Source organism: Phalacrocorax aristotelis, chromosome 1 (genome assembly GCF_949628215.1).
Source record: "Phalacrocorax aristotelis chromosome 1, bGulAri2.1, whole genome shotgun sequence".
Classification (NCBI taxonomy): domain Eukaryota; kingdom Metazoa; phylum Chordata; class Aves; order Suliformes; family Phalacrocoracidae; genus Phalacrocorax; species Phalacrocorax aristotelis.
Window position 1 is genome coordinate 159,411,967 of NC_134276.1, and position 19,505 is coordinate 159,431,471.

The window sequence follows — 19,505 nt, forward strand, 5'->3', positions numbered from 1 at the left end:
AGTTGTATGAGCAAATCGCCAGCTCCAGTAGCAACTTGAAATTTCAGATCCTCTAACTTTCACGACTGAATTTGCAGCCTTAGCAGGAGTCTTGTGATATAATGGTTAATGTTGAAAATTCGCACTTCCACTGTCTGAGAATTGTTGCTGTAATACTGAGGAATAGGCTTAGCTTGGCTTGAATTACTTTGCCTCATGTGTTTGGGGACGTCTTCTCAAATATATTTGGTGAGAGTGATGTCTACACCTGATCAGAGAATTACCCCTGGGTTAGAACTATTTCTTTTGGACTGAAATCTTGTATCTCATGGCAATGGACCATGGAGTTCAAATGAAGCTTTTGTCACCTGCACAGTGACTTCCCATGAAGCCATGTTGCAGAGGTTTAGGACATTTTAACCTTACAGGAACAGCAATTAGCTGGGAGACAGGAAGCTGTTCTCATCCTATGGGGGGGAAACTATAGCACAGAATAACAGGAAAGATATTAAGCTCTTACCCTGGGTTTCAGATCATTTGCATCCTGACACCCTCAGTGAGCTAACACTTGCATTGCAGTACCCATTAACATGTCTGGACAAATACATTCATATGATCCATCACACAAATATTTGGCTGGCTTTCTAATTCCCAGATTTTTTTTTTTTTCTAACTGATGGTAACAATTCTACTCTGCAGAGCAAACAAATCCCAAACCCCAGGTGTTCATGAGAGGAAAACATTCCAGCCAACTGATAGATACATAGATCCTTTTGAAATTCTCAAGGACTTTGTGTCTTGTTTTGAGAATGTATAACTACTGACGAAAACAAAATCCTATAAAAGCAAGGTATTCCTAAATCCAGGTTTGTAAGCATTTCCTGAGCCATAATAAGCTGTACACAGCCAGAAGCTTTTCCAAACTTAATTTTATACTGTGAACCAAAGTAACAATCTTCAAACAATCCCCAGTTCACCTGTTTGGATGTAAACCTACCGTCCAAATATACATTATGAATTACTACTGTAAAAATGACTTCGTTTAGCTATCTGTGCTTCTGCATTTTCAGTACTGCAGTGGAAATACTAGGTTATTGGCTGTCATTGTCTGCTGGTGACTTATTTGTTCCAGTCTCACTTACTGGAATTGCAGAAACTTAGCTGCTTTCTTTTCCTAAAACTGAAATATTTTTTGAGCTAACAGTGAAACATTCTTTTTTTTTTTTTTCACTTCCACCATCTAATGTATTAGACCTTTTTGATGTTCATAAATAATGATGCTCTTGCTGAGCTTGCTGTTTTCTGTTGCTGCACTGAAACCTGAGGAACACCCATACAGTATCTGGCAGAGCAGGAAGGAAAGTCCTGTGCAATGCCTCAGACTAGTATCTCTGCTGATTTGCCAGGACTCTCAGTACTGCTGGTCATTAATCTTTCTCAGCCAAAAACAGATGGGGCTATTAAGCAGGCTGGAGTAATGGGGGAAACTGGCACGATGCAGAAGGGAATGCATTATCTTCTGGATAGAATTGCATGTAAAAATGAGAACATTAAAAATGTATTTTTCACATTTAATTGGACGATGTACGATTATACCTACCAGAAAATAATGTGCAATGTGTTTTGTGCAAGGCATTTATAAAACTGTTCAGCTGCGCTAGGGCCTGAGTTCCCCCTGCGGAGAGAAACAGTAGCTACAATTCTGACAAGGTTTTTCTGCTTTTCGCTCTAACACAGGGCTTACTCTGCTGCAACAGCTACCGCAAATAACTCTACAAAGTGCCTCCACTTGTTGCAGTAAAAGGAAAACACAGTTTATGTTTTACATACAAACCACATGAAGCCTACCGGGTAAAAAATCAGTACTTTAGGAATAACGTGAGCATATCTGATAGTCACACAAATGTAATGGAACTGCAGGTACAGCTGCTAATTCCTTTATGTCACTGAGTCCAAGATGATGATTACAAACAGAATAAAACCTGCAGATTATGAAGTGGAACCAGATTGCTCACATAGGAAGCTAGCAAAGCTGGAAGGAATTGCTGAAAGTAGGATTTGGAAAAAAATCTGATAGATACTAAGGACTATTTTGGATAAACAAAGGCATTTACTAGGTCTGCCAGGTAGGTAAGTGGTAGATGACCCTTAGACAGAAAATGACAGGATGGAAACTACAGCCAAATATATAATGTGACAAGAGAGAGAAGTCATGGAGATATATTAGAGGGCTACAATAAGACATTAAATAAAGGCAAGTGCTTTGCCTAAAACTTAAACTTGCAAAGCCTGTTATATCAAAGGGAGAAGCATGAAAACAAAAATAGGAGGACTGGGTGCCAGCCAGCATACTATTTGGAATAATACTAAGAAGGATGTCAGGAGGTGATGGGAAATACACAGTTCAGGCTCTAGTGCTGGAAGGGGCTTCGGTGACTGAAAAGTTTGCAGTCACTCAGGTATCAATGTTTTGAAGGGGAGGGGGAAAAGGAAGACACATAACAAAATGTGTCAAGATAACACCCCAAATCAGAAGAACAAAAGGATTTTATTTCTGATCCCTTGACTAGGAAAAGGTTAGCATTTAGGAAGGTTAAAGAGGAAAATACAACCCCCCAAAACCTAGTAGGGTGATATTTAATATAAAAATTTAAAAACAAACCCCCTTTTTTCCTTTTAAAGGAAGAATCAGTGGCCCTAAACTAAAAGAAGAGAAAAACCTAAATCCTCAGTTTAAAAATGGAAAGGGCTTATAAATAGCCATTGAGTATGGTATTCCCTTAGATAAATGGAAGACAAGGACAAGGAAATGCTTGTGTGACTAAACTGGAAAAAAAAAAGTTTTCAGGCCAAACAGGAAACCTTCAGAGAATGGAAATTAAAACTTTCTAAAGCTGAAAGGAGGGTATGTAGATGGAGTTCGAGCATGCTAAGAGGGATTTGAAGAGCAAACAGTAGGAAGTTAAAACTGAAAACACTCATTTGCTCAGTACACCAAAAGCAGAAAACCAGAGATAACCAGTCAGCCACCCAAACAATAAGTAGAAGAAACAATTAAAGACAATAAGGACATTGCCAAGAATCTAAATGATTTATTTGCATCAGTCTTCACCAGAGAGGGTGCTGGAGTGATATCTAAAGGAGAGACTCACACTTTCCAAATATCAAAGATAAGGAGAAGTCGTAGACTGAAGACTCAAGAGAGAAGTTGGTGGAACAAATCAATAAATCAAAGGCATTAAGTCACCAGGTTTATCTGATATTTCTCGAAGACTTCAGGAGAAAACTGAGAATTAAGTAACAAAGTTGCTACCAAATATCTACTACAGCAGAGGACTGGAAGACAGTCAGTGTTATAACTGAGTTGGGGACTTTTGTTGTTGTTGTTTTTTTCATGGTGTTGGAGGAGCCCTGGCAGTTACAGAGAGATATGTAATCCTGATGTGCTATCATGTAAATTGGCTGAAATGTGTTAAAAAAACCCAAGCCCCACACCTCCCAAATTGTGAAGGGCATAGACAATCATGACATGAAAGGTACAAGTCGGTACAGAGCCTATATAAGGGCAAAAAAAATGGGGGTCTTTGACCCTACTACCAATCTTTGAGCTGGTTACACCACCACCCAGCACACCTACCCAGGGGGTCCCATGACTCGCTGTACAGACAGGCAAGTAGCAAATGATTACTTCCCTGCTCCCCCATCTGCATCTCATGTCCACTGAGGACAGAATACTGTCATGTTGATAATGGCACACCCAAACAACATACAGGTCCCTGCTACAGGTTAAGCTGCTGCAGGGCAATCCAGTCCATCCCTGGGCAACGCTGCTAAGCCTAGGAAAATGTACATCTGGAAATGAAGGTTTTTAACATATATGAAACATGATGGTGGCCACATTGAAGTTCTGACTAGAGATTTTATGGAGGTGCAACCACTGTTAGCCTCTCTTAGGATCAGCTTTTGATATCTTTCTGCACATTAGCTCATCAACAGGACTCTGTGCTGCAGGGTTCTCATTTTCAAAATGCACAGTGACCTGGGCCCTTAATGGTAAGTAATATGGGACTTGGGGAGTTAAGATTTTGTGTTTTTTTAAAAAAATATATCTTAGCCAGGACTGAACACTCATTTCACTTCTTCCCAGCTCTTCCCAGCTTTTTATGTAAATCTTTACATAAAGCCATTAAGAACAGAAGAAAAGCACTTCGGAAAATTATGCGGCGATGTATTCTTATGCAGCCAACAATCCCAGGGGAAAAAGTGAAAATTACACATAGCCTCCCGCCCCTTTTTATTTCTTGTCAAAGATGTTGCCTTTTTTGGCTTTTCTTAAACATACACAGCATGATGAACTGATATTTGTAGTTTAAATGTCTGGTTTAACCGCGCGGTTTCCACCGTAACAGAAAGCTCTCACGAAAATGTCAGGTTAGAAATAAAATCAAGCTCTAGAGGGATGAGGTAGGGAGGGAAGTAGGTCCAGTGGCTGAAAAACAAAATGGAAAAAAAGTGAGTAGAATGCAACGTGGATCCATTTCCCAACTCAGGCAGCGGTATTGGTACGCGTGGATGTATGGGGGTTTGGGGTAGGGAGACAGACGCATTTCTCACAGAGTTGTTTCTGCTTTCTCTATTAACATTGCAACAGAAATTACAAATAGCCCTGCAAGGGGTAGTGCATTAAATCTCATCTCTTCATCCCATGTAAACACAACATTAATACTGAAGAATAAAGAAAATGATAAAAAGTCCAGTGTCTTGTTTTCTGCATTTTGCTTGTTAGGTTTCCTGTCTGCCCTCCAGCATACTCCTGTGTGTACCGAAGTTGTGAACTCGACCAGCCCGCGTTCAAGCAAACACTCACACTCAGATTCCCAACACATTCTTTTCTCCCCCTCGAATGGGGAGTTTATTCCTAACAGTTCTGCTCCTTTTAATAATAAACTCCTTTAACGAAGTAGTTCTGAGACCTTGCAGGAGGCAGCAGGAGAGCACCAAGGCTACTAGTTGCCATGTTTATAATCCCTGTTCAGCAAAGAAGTCCACTTAAAGCCCAAGGCCTAATGCCTTCATGGCCGGGCATGCACTGAAATGAGCTTACAAATCAATATCCCCCCGCACAACGCGCCTTACAGGCAAAATCCAATTCTTGCCTAAAAAAGATAAAGAGTTACAGCCAGGCCCTTTATTTAACGAGACACACACGAACAAGTTGCTCTGGTGAAAACAGACCTTACACCGACAAGTTTTGTTCACTTTCTGGCAGAGCTACTGATCTTCTTTACTGGACCACCAGAACTGAAAATGGGAAAGAAACACAAGGGGGACATTTCCTTGGCAAGGAAAGGAGCAGCATTTAGGACTGGGGAAAAGGCTGGGTGGGCTATAGGGGATTTTCCTGATAAAACAACTAATTTGAGAATAAAAGACCAACTGATATCATGTATACACCTAAACCAGTAACACACCTTCTCTAGAGTGCCGTATTGTATAAGCGTCCCCTTCGTTTTCAAGGCTAATTCAGACCTTTGGCTCATCCTGCATTAACAAGGTCATCCATGTTAACAGGGCCCCTGTGAAAGTTCACAGGCAAAAGTTCCCTTTAGAGTAGTGCAGATTTGAAATTCACAGGACAGCGACCCGAAGATCTTCCTTTACAGATAAAAAGTATGTCAAATTATTAAATAGCAACATGAAATCCTATATTCTGAAGGTCTGTCTTTGCTCTGCAGTAAGGAGAGCAGCGTGCATTCCCAGCCCCTGCCCAGTCCCCACCTCCGGCGGCACGGCAGGCATGTGGCCGCCCCTCTCGCTGACACCTCATGAATGCTAAAGCTGAAGGGCCTGGGGTAGTCGGGGAAGGGACGAATGAGCATAGTCCCAAGACATGTCACTCCAAATTTCTACTGTTAGAACTGCCGGGTATGATATAAAAACAGAAAGTATTTCTCAGTTCGAAGTTTGAAGACCGGGCCCCAAACGTTGAGTGGCTCCTCCCTCCGGTGTCCCTGTTTCTTGCACATGGGTTCCATTGTGCTAGCTGTTGTTCTCTGCCGTGAGATATTTGAGGGCTGCAAAGCCGTAGTGGCGCGACATATCCTGCTGGAATTCCTCCTTCAGGGTCTTGAGACAGATGCGGTATTGCTTGTTGGAGCGAAACTTGGTGATGTCGAAGCTGGGGGCGTGCGGCATGTGGATCATGTAGGCGTTGGGCAGCACCGTGAACTCGTACTCCTGCGGGAGAAAGACACCAGCTGTGAGGGTGTTCCCGAGCCCTCTTGCAATGCATCTCTCCCATACCTCCACAGTCAAACATGCTCCATCATGTAACAGTGCAGTGTGGGGCTCAGAAACAAAAAACCCATACAGATATGCTAAATAAGCCTTATTTTTTAAAAGTTGCTTTTTTCTGGGTTTTATGGAAGACCTACTTTCTCTTTTAAAATGTTTTCCTCCGTGTAAGACAAATAACGGGGGAACAGTACAAAAGGCATGCCTGAAGCCATGTCTGCAGCACAGATTTTGCAGTAGTGTGCTTGCAACCAACACAGCTGTGACTGCACACAGCATGGGTCTCAAGTGTCCATGCAAAAGCATGTTTTTGCCCCTACCATTCTATCTTGTTTGGGATGCTGGAATAAGCTATATTTACAAAGTCATCCATTGCACTACATACGTTGCTTTGCCTCTATACTAAGATACTAACAGCGAGAAAACTGTCCAAAACTATTTATAAACCTGAAATGAGGGGAGAATATGATATCTTTTATAGGCGATGTGTGAAAATGGACCTGCTAATTCCATATGCTTTGAGAAGGTTTTACGCAAATTAAGTTCTCCTTCACAGTATGAGATACTGTTTTAATTCCCCCTCTCCTCTAAAACTATTTCACTAATTCTCTTTATTTATATCTGACCAAGTTCTTTGACAACTTTTGTTGCTGAAAAATGATGGTTTGTTTAAGTCCCAATTAGTCGTTTGATTTTTTCAAGTTTTATAATTAAACGTATGATCATTAGAGCAAAGCTAGACAAAGATTGAGACTTAGACTAGTGTAGGATGTGCAAGAACCAGGTATCTGCTCCTGCAAGGACCTGGGCAGAAAAGGGATGTGAACCTCAGTATTCTGTGGCCAAGTGAAGTACTCTAACCACTAGGACACCAACTCTTTCTTTATATGGAATTTCAAAAGTCTGAGTGACAAAGAAACTTTGAAGCCTCCACAGGCAAATTTCCTATTGTCTGCACACAGTTTCCACTTACAAGTGTTGCTGTATTGATGCATTAGCTGCCCCTGCATAAGACACTGGGCAGGGAAGGAACAGCCACAGATCTTGCTGGCTTTAAAAGAAATGGTGCACAACTTCCCTTGGTTTGCAAAGTCCAGTCACTTGTAGATTTAGGGGTCTGTGCAGAGACACTGAGTATCTGCAGGACAGAGGCAGAGTACTCAAAAATATTTTATTAGGGAAAGCGATTTATGGGAGAGAACACACGTGTGCTAATAAACGTGAGTGTTTAACCTATAAATCTTTCTTCACCTAACAAAAGATTATCAACCCAGAAAAGACTGAAAGCTTCTGGATTACCAGAAGCGAAGTGTTTGAGCTAAACAGCCCAAAATGAAGCCCAAATAAAATGGGAAAAAGTGAGCAGAATGCAACGTGGATCCTTTTCCTAACTCATGCAGTGGTATTGGTGAGCCCAAAGTGAAGCTAAGGCTGCAGTGCCTTCCCAGAGACACCTATGAAACAATAGCAAGTGTTGTACAGCTAGGTGCAGATGCAGCTGTGCGGCTGCTCCTTTCTCATTATGGGAATGCCCGGTCCCTGCCAGACAGTGCTGAAGTGCTAAATCTTTGTGCCAAATTACAACACTATCATATATGGGAATGGAACCCTCTGAGCTTCTGTTTGGGAAGACAAATGTACATCAAGAGCAAAATAATCTGATGCTCACAGGCAGAACTCATTTAGCTGGAAGAGACTTAGAACTAATGGGGAACCAAATGCAAAACAAAGGCTGGCATGATGGAGTGAGGAGAGCTGATAAACTACAAACTACAAAGTATGTCTCTATGGGACCTTAAAACGAAAGGCTGAAGCTGCAGAGGAAGATACATCCCCCTCATACAATCTTTTCTTTGTTCTCTGTTTGCATCTCAAGTCTATAATCCTGCAGGTCAAGGACCATCAATGCTCTGCAGTGTAAACTGTTCAGCACAGCGGTGCTCCCATCCCTCTGAAAGGCCTTCAGGCATGTAAAGCCTTCCAAAACCTTACTAGTCTGCTGCTAATAAGCCCCTTTGAAAGATGCTGGGCTGGGGTCCTGGAGAAAAGATTGCTCACGGTCTAGTTCCACAGTCACTGGAAGAGCAGGGAAAGGTTTCCTAAAGGCCCATCTCTACTTTAAGGAAACATCTGTTGAGAAAGCAACGCACTTGCAGGAACCTCTGGCCCTACCTCACAGGTTATAAATTCTTTAGACAGAGACTGTCACTATCTATGTACTTGTATCCAGCTCAGTGGACATCTGCATGCCCCCAGAATAATAATGACGATTATCTCCACGCTGTGTGCTGCTCTGAAGGACAGTAGTGGCACAGGCCCTTGGTAAGGAGTCTGAAACAGTTCTCTTGACAGACACTGCATTTGTGAGGAGCAGTGAAATAATTCAATTGAGAAGCTGCTCTGCCTGATGATAATGAAGCCAGCCAGGCAGCTGGCAGCAACCTGATCTGTGGACACCCTGAAGCCGAGGAATGCCATAGCGGGAGGTAACTTTGCGATCCCACGTCCCCTCCAGGCTGATTTTCTGTGAGAACAGGCCAATACCCATGTTGCTACAGATGAAAATGGAACTTCTTTTCAATGTGAGAATGTTTTTAAGGCTGAAAGAGTGAGAAAAACAATTCCCCAGAGTTAGTTCCAACCCAATGGCCATTTAAAATATCTGCACTATGATGAACTTTGAAAAATGTTCCAATTTCCCATGTGTGAATCTGTATGCTGGACAAATGTCTCTGAACAGAAAAGTTAAATCGTGAGTGCTAGATGAGAGCTGCCAGTGGGAACATAAGCCTTGTTACCCATATTAACAAATAATAAATCATTAAACTGGCACTCTCCACAACTAATGGTTAATTGATTGGTATTTGAAAGTGCACTGGAAAATTAGAGTGCTATAGCAGAGCAAAGTATTATTATTATTACTGATAATATAGGGGACAATTTTTCTTCTAGTCTGTAATAATTTCTTCTCAACATAAGTAGGTACAAATTTGTTGAGAATGCCCTTCTGCAAACAGAGGGCAAGTGCTGGTCAGCCCAAGGTGACTGTGTGGTTTTCTGAGGTAAAGCGGAAAATAACACTCCCACCTATGTTCCTGCGCATGAATACACTGTAGCCCACACCCCAGAGACACAATCTCCTGGTAACCTGGTGCATGCCTTGTACTAATCTGCTTCACGTAAACTGGTAGGAGATGGGCAGAGAAGGATCAGTTATATTCCAGATCCATAGCAGAAGCTAGCATAGGAGGATACAGATGGCCAAAAAGTATGGATTTTGGTTAGCATGAAATGCTACTAGTTCAAAAACTAGGACTGAAAACAAACTGAAAAAAACCCAAACCCCAAAATATAAATAAATCCCATGACCCAGACCCTGCTGATTAGCACAGTGGTTAGCTTCACACTCATGAACAGCAGAGATATGCAAACCCTGCCATTTCAGTGAGCAGCAACACCGGGCTCCCACAGAGCCATAGTCACTGCCAGTCTCTAAGACCTAGGTTGGTGGCAGGGACCTTGGCAGCTCTGAGAGCTCTAGTGCCAGTCTGGGTCTCTGGAGCTTTCTTTGCATCCTTATTCATACATATTCTGCCCAGCAGCTCCATCCCAAGTCAGGGATCCAAGAGGCAGGTAGCCCAAGGATCAAGTGCCCAGATCATCTAGAGTCTGCCCCACAGCCAGACTCTGGAAATGTAAAGTCCTTGTCTTTGCAGACATGTGCTGTAAATCCAGGCCAGAAATTGAAGATGCTTGCTTTGGATTTAATTTAGGATTGCTTTTTGAATTCTAAATTAGCGTTCGGGACTCACCAAGCTCTATGTAACTGAAAAACTTCCAGCTAGGTCTACAGATCCCCTAGCAGGTGAATGGCAACAAGTGCTGCAATGCTTAGGCACACTGTTGGGCAGGAGGAGCGCACTGCAGGGATTGTGCCATGGAGAGACAACAACTTTCTCAGCACTGACAAAGAAATTAACTCAGACTCAGTTCTCCTTTTAATGCTTGGCAAGGACTAAACTACATGTTCCCAACTCAAGAAGCACTCATTAAGCAGCTTAATAAGGCCACACGAGCACTTTGGTGACGCAAAGCCTGAAGCCTTTCTAGAGAACATGGATTTCATTTAACATCCCTGCTGCCCAGCCCTGGGTGAGACACGCAGGCATTGTCTCCTCACCTGTGCATCCAGTTCCATGATGTGAGCTACTTTGTTCCAGCCAAATCCAACAAACCGCCGGTCATACTCTGGGCAGTCCTTCCTCACAACAACGTATGGCTCAAAATCTGCTTCCCACTCAACACGGTAGGGGGTGGTGGCTGTTCGCCACTTGGCAAAGTTCGTTGGCGCATGCCCTTTCGTCCAGACGTGATACCTTAAACAGACATAAATGGCAGGGACGTGGGGAGGCAATTAGATAGAACGCATCTTGGCAAGGCAAGAAAATGTTACTTGTTAGATGAAATGCTCAAAAATAAGGACATTAGCTTACAGTTCATATCATCATTTTCAGGACACAGTGGAGGCAATTTCTAGGACTATTTCCAGCATGCTTCCCAGAGCCTCGGTGCGCTCAGTACTTAAACACGTCTAGTTGGTGAAGGATAGCGTGAAAACACTACCTCATGCTAATGTGAGAAACAATTACAAAGTACACAGACAGTTCATCTGCACCTCAAAGTGCTGTGTCTTGTTCCTACCAACCAAGTGGCTGTATCAGCGCTCTAAAATCGGTGTGAAATTCTGTAGCTCAGATAAGGTCCCTAAAATCAGCTATTTCTACACCACAGTGATATTCACAATCTGTTTTATATGCAATTTTATAATTTGTACGAGAGACACCTGCAGCTCCGGATAGATGTTCTGTTTTATTAATTACTGTTATTATTATGGCAGGAGCTAAAGTGCATAATTAAATTAATAAGTAAAATATTATATAAAGGCTTTCTGCTGTACTTTCTACATTGTGGGGAGTACCCATGTGATCCTGAGTATGGTAATCAATTTGATTTACAGAAAAAGATCCTTTTAAACTTCGTTAAACTTGTTTAGGTCACAGCAGGTCTCTTCCAAGCACAGCTTGAACCCACCCTGTTAGTGCCAAGGTCAATGACTCTTTTACCCACTTATTCTTCTTATACCTTTCCAAAAATCAATGAGACAGGCTCTTTCTGCAGACTCATAGACTAAATAATGAAACAAAGGCATAGCAGGCCATTACTACAACAATGCTCTGAGACATGTAACAGAAGGGGCAAAACAAATATCCTGCTGGTTGTAATGTAAGGTACGTTGAATTCACAGGGATGACTCATGTGCTAAAGTAAAGGGATTTGAGCATTAAATATGTGCAGAATTAGGACCTGAGGTCCTACTCAAGCCCAGAAATTCTTGTAACACCGCAAGCCATAGGTAAAAACAGGGACATAAAATCACAACCTAGGAGTTTCTACTTTGACTGTATATTTGTATGGCTTATAACTGGAAAAACAGAAATGTGTTCAGCTTCATTGACTCACCTTGTTCAGAAGCAGTGCAGGAGGACCGAATTATTAGGATAGCAGTGGGGTCCCAAGGAACGTATTTGAAGCCTTTTGAAGGCTGCATTTCTAAACTGTAAGCAGGTTGCATCACTTTCAGATATCTGGCTTGGGGACTTGGAAAAAATAAAGCCCTTCTGTTTTTAAAAAAACCTGACAGTGAATTAATTCTCTGGATGTTATTAGAAGCCAGCACCAGATTCACAAAGATGCTTACAAACCTTAATGCCCTTTGGAATCATCTCCAAAAAGCCTATCCCTCTTCCTGGTCTCTTTTGGAAATGAGTTGGTAACCTACCCAGTCACTAACGGGCAACTAGATAGTTGCTGGAAAACACAGATGCTGGAAAAAAGCACAATCACAACGTGGGATTTAAAATTATATGGGATTGCAGAGGATGCTGTATCGTCTAACATCCTACCTCCGGCATTTTGAAATTAATTATGATAATAATAATAATGACTACTAAACACTTATGAAGTGATTTGTATCTTCAAAGTCCCATACAAACTTTGGTTAATTGAGAGATTCCTGCAGAGAAGCAGTCAAGTGCTGCTGCTATTCTAGTAACGCTCTCCCACTGATTTAAACAGGGGGGCAACATGACACTAACCATAAAAGCATCAATTTCTTTCCACCCTTTCTGGGGAAAGCAGTGTAAGCAGTTACAGCAGGTCAGGTACAACCTCTGTGAGTTGACAGAGCTGACCAGCAGGAAAAAAACCACAATGGGAAGAGACAATGAAGAGAAAATATGGAAGAGAGGTTGGAGAGACAAAACAAAGCAGAAAGGAAGGAATAGACTTGACTGGACCAAACAAAATAATACCAGAGATTATTTATTTGCCTCTTCAGAGTGACTGATGTGAGTGGAGGGCAAGAGGAAGACAAAATGAAGGCTAAGGTCAGGACAAAGAGCCAAAAAGAGTACAGGACACTCAAATAGGGTGTGCACACACTAATTATAAAGGGATAATTAGACTGGAAACAGAAATTGTGAGTTCAGCATTACATACATATATGAACATACAGTATATATGGGTATACACATATATACACATACACACGTAATCTACTGGAGCTAGGTCTTGGCCAATGGCTGATCATCACATGAAATGTACTGCAAAGTAAGATACACAGGCATCATTACATGGATGTCCATATAGAGGAAGCTACTATAAAAGAGTGAGTGATTTCCAGCAGACTTCACTCTCAGTGACGTAGTTGTGAGAAGTGGTTCACTGTCTGTATTGGTCTTCCATCTCACAGGACAAATGAATAAATCTAATTTTCCTGCTCAGGCCCTTCTCACTCAAGATTGAAATACACATTGAATTTTAAGGCCACACTCAATCTCACTGACTCCCAGGAGAACTTTGTGAAAACTGTGAACAACAAATTTTTCACTACGCCAGCAATTTTGACAAATCCAAACCAAATAATTTGATCTCCGTAAAATGATGATGGGTTTCTTTCCCACAGTTCATGGAAAACAGCTGCACAAAATCCCCCTGCTTTGGGTCAAATGTTTCATCTTACTTCATTATCAACTGCTTTTATTTAAAATGAAATTTCAAAACAATAGTAAACTTTGCTAAAATTAGCCAAATTAAATCATTATTCTTCTCAGAGTATTATTCCTCCCTGCCTTGCACCTCAAAGCTTCCTGTTCCAGTGAGAAAGATGATTCGGTGAAAGAAAAACTTTGCCAGTTCTGTTCTCAGATGCTTAAACATTTTCCTGGGTTGTGGATGCTATTGGTTAATTAGTTAATCAGTTGTTGCTGGTTATGTTTTCTCAGTATGATGCATCTTCTACCAGCTGTGGTGTTCCTTGTGCCTGAAAGCTGTGTCGGCACTACAGTTGTGGTTCATCAGCTATTACCCAGGCACTGAGCGGACACATCCTTGTAAGGCACAGTCACAGCCAGCACCTGCGAACAGAGCCAGCAAGCTGGCACGGAGCAACCCACTCCCGTGGAGGGTTTCCACACAGCACACCTCGCCAGCCGTCGATGCTCACATGCCTTCCCTCTTCTTCTGGTGGTGACTGGAGGATGTAATTGAGAGCTGTTTTGTACTTCTTAGCTGCCCAGAGGTAGAAAAGGTCACCATTTGGAAAAGAGGTGACAAAAGCAATTTCAGTGAGGGAAAGATTGTAATCTACCATGTGGTGTGAGGGACTGGGATGCTGCAGGCACTCTCAGCAATCACTGTCACAGCAGTCCTCCCCAGCTCACTCCCACCCGCTCAGCCTCGAATTGCAGCATTATTAAAGCACCTTGAAGGTGGAGGTGGAAATTCTCAGCTCAGACCACAGCTGCTTTGTGGCTGTTGATAGGTTTGAGCAACGAAATTAGCCAATGCAAACTGGGGAAGCGTTTGAAAAATATGTCCTACATTAATATACACACCAGCTACAGACCACACGTCCTTCAATTCTTATTTAACCTTGCTCTGGCAAAACTCCCACTGATGTTAAAGAGATTTTTGCCTGAGCGAGACTTGAGAAAGGATCTGCAAATCTGGCTGTGTATGTAACACGCCAACATGCTGTATAGCTTGAAGATGAAATCTGTAGCAGAAGGCCACTGCTGTGCAAGCTGAAAATTTGATTGTTGGTAGAATGTAACATCTGAAAATCCTGAGAGTGTTATTTTCCACTGGAAGGATTTTTTCTTCCAACTCTGGGAGAAACAATTATTTTCTATCAACAAATCTCTTCTTAATTTGTATGTCTTTGACTGCTAAAGAATGATGGGGAGTGAAAGGCACTTGCTCTATCAGTATCCTTAAGTAATTTTCCAGAGACAGGCGTGTCTCTCTCAGTCGCTTCAAGTTTCTATTTCAAGGCAGTCACTGGTAGAGGTAGTGTCAGAATTTTGTTTTCCAGGCTCAAGCAGGCTGTCTGCTATGCTGCTGTGACACGTGCACGCAGCCACATGAGGGAAGAGTGGCTGCTGCAATGAGAGGCATGTAATACAGGGAATGGGAGAAGTGTGAGAGCTCTAAAGTAAGGGAAAGATGGGAGAGGTGATACAGAGCTCCACCAGCCATAGATATTACCTAGCTTTTTCATAGCTTTTATCTCTAGATCTCAAAATACCATAAAAGGGAGAGGTGAACATTGTTACCTGCATTTCAGAGACGGAGAAAAGAGATGTAAGAAGGTGAACTGATTCGCGTACCACCTCCCAGCAGGGCAGTAGTGGAGCTCAGAAGAGAACGCAGGTCTCCTAAGCCCCCTCTCTGTGTAATATCATAAGGCCATATTGTGCTCTTCCCATCACTGCGACGCTTTACAAATGTCTGCTAATCAGACCTTACCACACACACCCAAGAGACACTTAACCCCGGGCAGTTGCATTTTAAAACTGAAGAGTCTGGCAGATAATAGAAGTGACTTGTTCAGAGCCACAAAAGGACTCTGCTTCAGAGAGGAGCTCCAAATATAGGTGTTTTTCTCTTCTCAACTTCTAGTCAGAGTACACTTTTACCTCTGCATTGAGAAAGTCTAGCTATCTATGCAGCTGTTTCACACTTTAAAAGAGCATGCGAAAAGCCTGCATTTGCTTTTCCAGTAAGTCAGTAAGGAAGTGAACCAACAAGCAGAGAGAAATTATTTTTGGTCACATGAGGAACACGGCTATCCGGATAGTATTTGGCAGCCAAAAAGCAAATTACACGCACATGAGTGTAATGGTCACGCTTGATTTTGTAGCGCAATAAAAAATGATGAAAATAAAACAAATTCAATTTAGCAACTGAAGTCCTTCAGTAGAGGATTATAATACTAGATAAAATGCTGAGCTTACAGATGGAATATATCCACATACGATTCTGTTCACTGCCTCTCTATGAAAAGAGAAAAAAATTCCAATAGGTTTCTTAATGGAGCTAGCTAGCTTGACAGTGAGAGAGAAAAATCAAATATTCTCGGAACATCAAAAAAATCTTTAGAGATAATGACCACAGGTTCAACAGAAGTACTTTCCATTACCTGAATGTGAAGAGGGTTCCCATGTCCAGCATAGATAGCAGCTCTGCTTTTGACTTGGGGAAGGAGAGGCGGTAGCGTAGGGTCTCAAAAGCAGGTACAATCAGAGCTTTCTTGGTATTAGCCAGGTCTAGCTGGGTGATGGACTTCCTGCCAAAAAGAAACAACAAATACAACCAGGAAATTTTTTAACTGAGCACATCACTTGGCTTTTCAAATTAAAGAGCGGGGAATGGGCAGTTTGATATTGTAAATGTAACTCTGGCACATATTTTTCCCCCGGGTTGTTTCATATTTTCCTCTCCTTTTGAATATGCTGTTCTAAGAGCAGTTCAAAATGAGCTTGTCTGTTTGACTGATCAATGCTGCCCTGCATATCCAGGGGTGCACAGAGCTGAACTAGCACTCTGAGCACAGCCAACCGACTACCTCTCTAAGAGGAACATAGATGAATGTTACTACAAAGGTGGTAAAGAGCTGCCCAGTCAACAGCAGTTATGAAAAAAATGGCATTTATCTAGGATTCAGTGGGACTTTACAAGGTGAGGAGCCCAAAAGTTTGGTTGGATTTCAGCCTAGTTACTCTCTGTGCTATGCTGCGCCATCATACTTGCTTACTACCTCTGCTTTAGAGCTCTCTGTGTCCTGCAAGGTGAGCGTTACCTTAACACCGCTATGGACCAGATATTTGCCCTCAAGAACACTGTTGCCATGATGGTCAGTCTTTGTTCAGGGCAAGGCACAGATCTACTGCAACAGAACATGGCGCAAATCAGCAAAACTGTAAATTAGCAGTATTTTTTTTACTATTGTTAGTCATGTGCATGGTAGTGCCCAGAGAGCTAAGCTCATTTGTGCTTGGCTCTATACGTAAGGCAAAGAACCTGTTTCCTGCAGAGAAGAGCTGTGCAGTGGATGCACTGAGATACCTTGATTTTTGCCTTCTTTTGCTGCAAGTTGTTCAAGGCACAGACTGTCGGTGTGTGACTTTGTGTGTGTGTACACATACTGCATTTTGCACAGTAGGGCCCTTCTCCAGACAGGTGCCTTAGGACGACTGCCACAGGAGAGCAACGGCTTAGTAACCTTATGCACTGCCTGCCAGAGGTATTCAGTCCATTCTTCCCTAACAAACTAAAACCCGAAGAAAAAGACAAAGAAGTTGCTTTTCCATCCCCAAACTGAATCTTACTATGCTTGTCATTAAAAATAACTCTGTCTCGATTTTCCTTTCATTATCTTCATATTTCACATGAGAAATACGCCTTTCTCTCCCTGTCAAAGTCAGTTCCCCTTAACAGGATTCACTGTCCTGACTTTTATGTTCCTGCAACAAGCAATCAAGGACAATGTTGACAAGCAGCAAACTCTCTACAGCCTCATACGATGAAGGAACTGGGATCACTGTCATAATAACAGAAGGACCAAATAAACCACTTTTCTAGGCCCAGAATACCTATAATTCATTTATATTGCCATCAGAGAAAAAGAAGAAAGACAGGGCTATTTAATAAAATCTGAATTTTAGAGAATTCACACCACCCTATAGGCCTGTTCTATAAAAAGAAATCTGTTCTCAGCGCCTTACTGCAAAGTTTGCATTGTTTTAGAGAACCCCTGCCACATTCCAGCGAACTTTTCACAACTGAAGGATTTTAACAGCATCTTTCCTCACTAGCTTCTCCCTCAGCATCACTAATTGCCAAGATACGTGTATGAAAATAAATGACTCCTTCACAATCAGCCTCCACGACCTTCCAGAATCGCTGAGCAGTGCGAGCATCCATTCTTTAGGACGCTTTTAATGTTTCTTCCCTTTCACACCTTCTCTGCAAGCAGGGCATACTAACAAAGTTTCTCTGACAACATCTCAGGTCTTCTGGACTCTGTGCAATCTACCAGCCTTGAGTCGTACAGCTTTGGGGATTCAGTTCTAGAAAGGAGTAGATAATGTGTGCAGTGATGCTCACCCTTTGACCTCTGCAAAGAAAGAGCAGCTTCCATTTATGGCTGTTGCTATCTTTTTGTTTGATGGAGAGCTCAAAAGCCCCAGGCAAAAATCAAGGCCTTGCTGTGCTTGGCATTGTCAAAGAGTAGGAGACAATCCTGCCCACCAAAGTTCAGAGCCTGAAGTTGAATGAAGCTGAAACAGGTACAGATACCAAGCAAGGGTGCAGGAGAGACTGTCAGACAGAGCAAGTTATGTTGAACCTAGTGTTGAGCGTGACTCATTTTGTAAGATACGTAAGGGGAAGAAGGGATCAGTACTGACATCCAGGTGTTGAGCCTGAGTGACAAAGGACAACAGAGGCCATGTGAATTGTGATAAAGGCAGGGAGGATTTGGTAGAGAAAAAAACACCTTCCATTTTCTTCTGGTAACTTGGCTGGTGGTCTGCTCCTTGGATGACCAGCTGAAAATCTAACCTCTTCCTACTGGAAGCAAATCTGCTTTTCCTTTTCTGTTGGGTTGACTTTTTTTCATGTTTTAAGTGGACATACCATCTGCTGGTTGACTGGTTCTATGATACGTGGAATAGGAAAATTTTCACTGCTGGTGTTACAAGATACGTGGAATATAATGTAAGGAACACATTTGGTTATTTTGCAGACTAGCACTGGGCAAACTGTTTAATTCCTGCATCATCCTTATGAGGGCTGTTTTTTGGATTCAGTTATATCAATTCAGTATCCATTTTCCTTTATCTGTCCTTCTCCCCAAACCCCAAAATAAGGATATATGATTTTATGAAGAGCTTTCTCTTTGCTAGTGTTGTCCAGGAAACCGTTTCCTAGGCATCTTTGTGTTCAGACCTGATGTATGTCATTCTGACACAGTGAAGGTTGGGATAAATTTCTAAATCTACTAATCAACCTTATTTTTCACAAAGCATGGAAGAAATGGATCTTAAATCACAGGCCGTCTCACAGGTTGAATGAACTCCAGCATCTTGGTATCAATCTTTTCACCTCCATAGTACTTTCCAAAAATTAAGACAGAATTCTCATCCTCATAGAGGCAGATAGTAATATAATTCCCATTTCTGGAGGACAGAGAAGCTCAGACACAGAAAGGTTAGCAACCTAATCCTAAAGCACTGAATTAAAAAAAAAAAAAAAAGTGCATTAATTCAAATTAGCTTCCACCATCAAGGGCTTGGTAAGTGGTTAGTTTGAGATCAATGAATACTGCAGTCACAGAGTTTGTGGTGAGAACTGGGAGAATGTTAAATTCACTAGAACATTCTTCCTCTCTGCAAAAGCAATGAATGCATAGCCTACAAATCATCCAACAAATAAAAAACAATAGGCACAACATGATGTGTGTCTCTTGCTGAGATGCTGAAGAACAACCAGAAATACTTCACAACTCATGTTGCGGGGGACAGGTATAAAACCTGTGGACAGAGCTTGGATGCCAGGTCTCAATTCACGCCAAATGTCTCACTGGAAGTGAAGGGCATATTTTACACAAGCGTGTCAGGAAAGAACTTTAATGCTAGCTGTGACAACTGTAGATAAGCAGCCTGTCTAGTTATTTTATGTTAGAAGAACCTTTAGGATGACCCACACACTTCACTTGTAGCAACCAGAAAGAGCCTTTACCTCTGGGGCAATGACAAGATGACCTCAGTAACTAATGAGGCAACTGTGAAAAAGCTCGATTAGCACAAATCTACATGCTAGCAACAGAT

At 42.0% G+C, this 19,505-nt stretch overlaps 1 protein-coding gene across 4 annotated transcripts in view; it reads right to left on the reverse strand.

Annotated features, from left to right (window-relative positions):
* Positions 1–3,055: 3,055 nt before the first annotated feature.
* LARGE1 (LARGE xylosyl- and glucuronyltransferase 1) overlaps positions 3,056–19,505 on the reverse strand; it is a 291,443-nt gene continuing 274,993 nt past the window's right edge. For 3 of the 4 annotated variants that reach the window (XM_075075860.1, XM_075075870.1, XM_075075879.1), the window contains 3 exons: positions 15,815–15,961; positions 10,454–10,649; positions 4,257–6,216 (listed from right to left, as the gene is read on the reverse strand). In XM_075075860.1, the coding sequence (XP_074931961.1) occupies positions 6,019–6,216; positions 10,454–10,649; positions 15,815–15,961 (541 nt within the window). In that variant the 3' untranslated portion in view covers positions 4,257–6,018. Of the gene's footprint in view, positions 6,217–10,453; positions 10,650–15,814; positions 15,962–19,505 lie in introns of all 4 variants that reach the window. The other variant, XM_075075849.1, reaches the window with a different exon arrangement.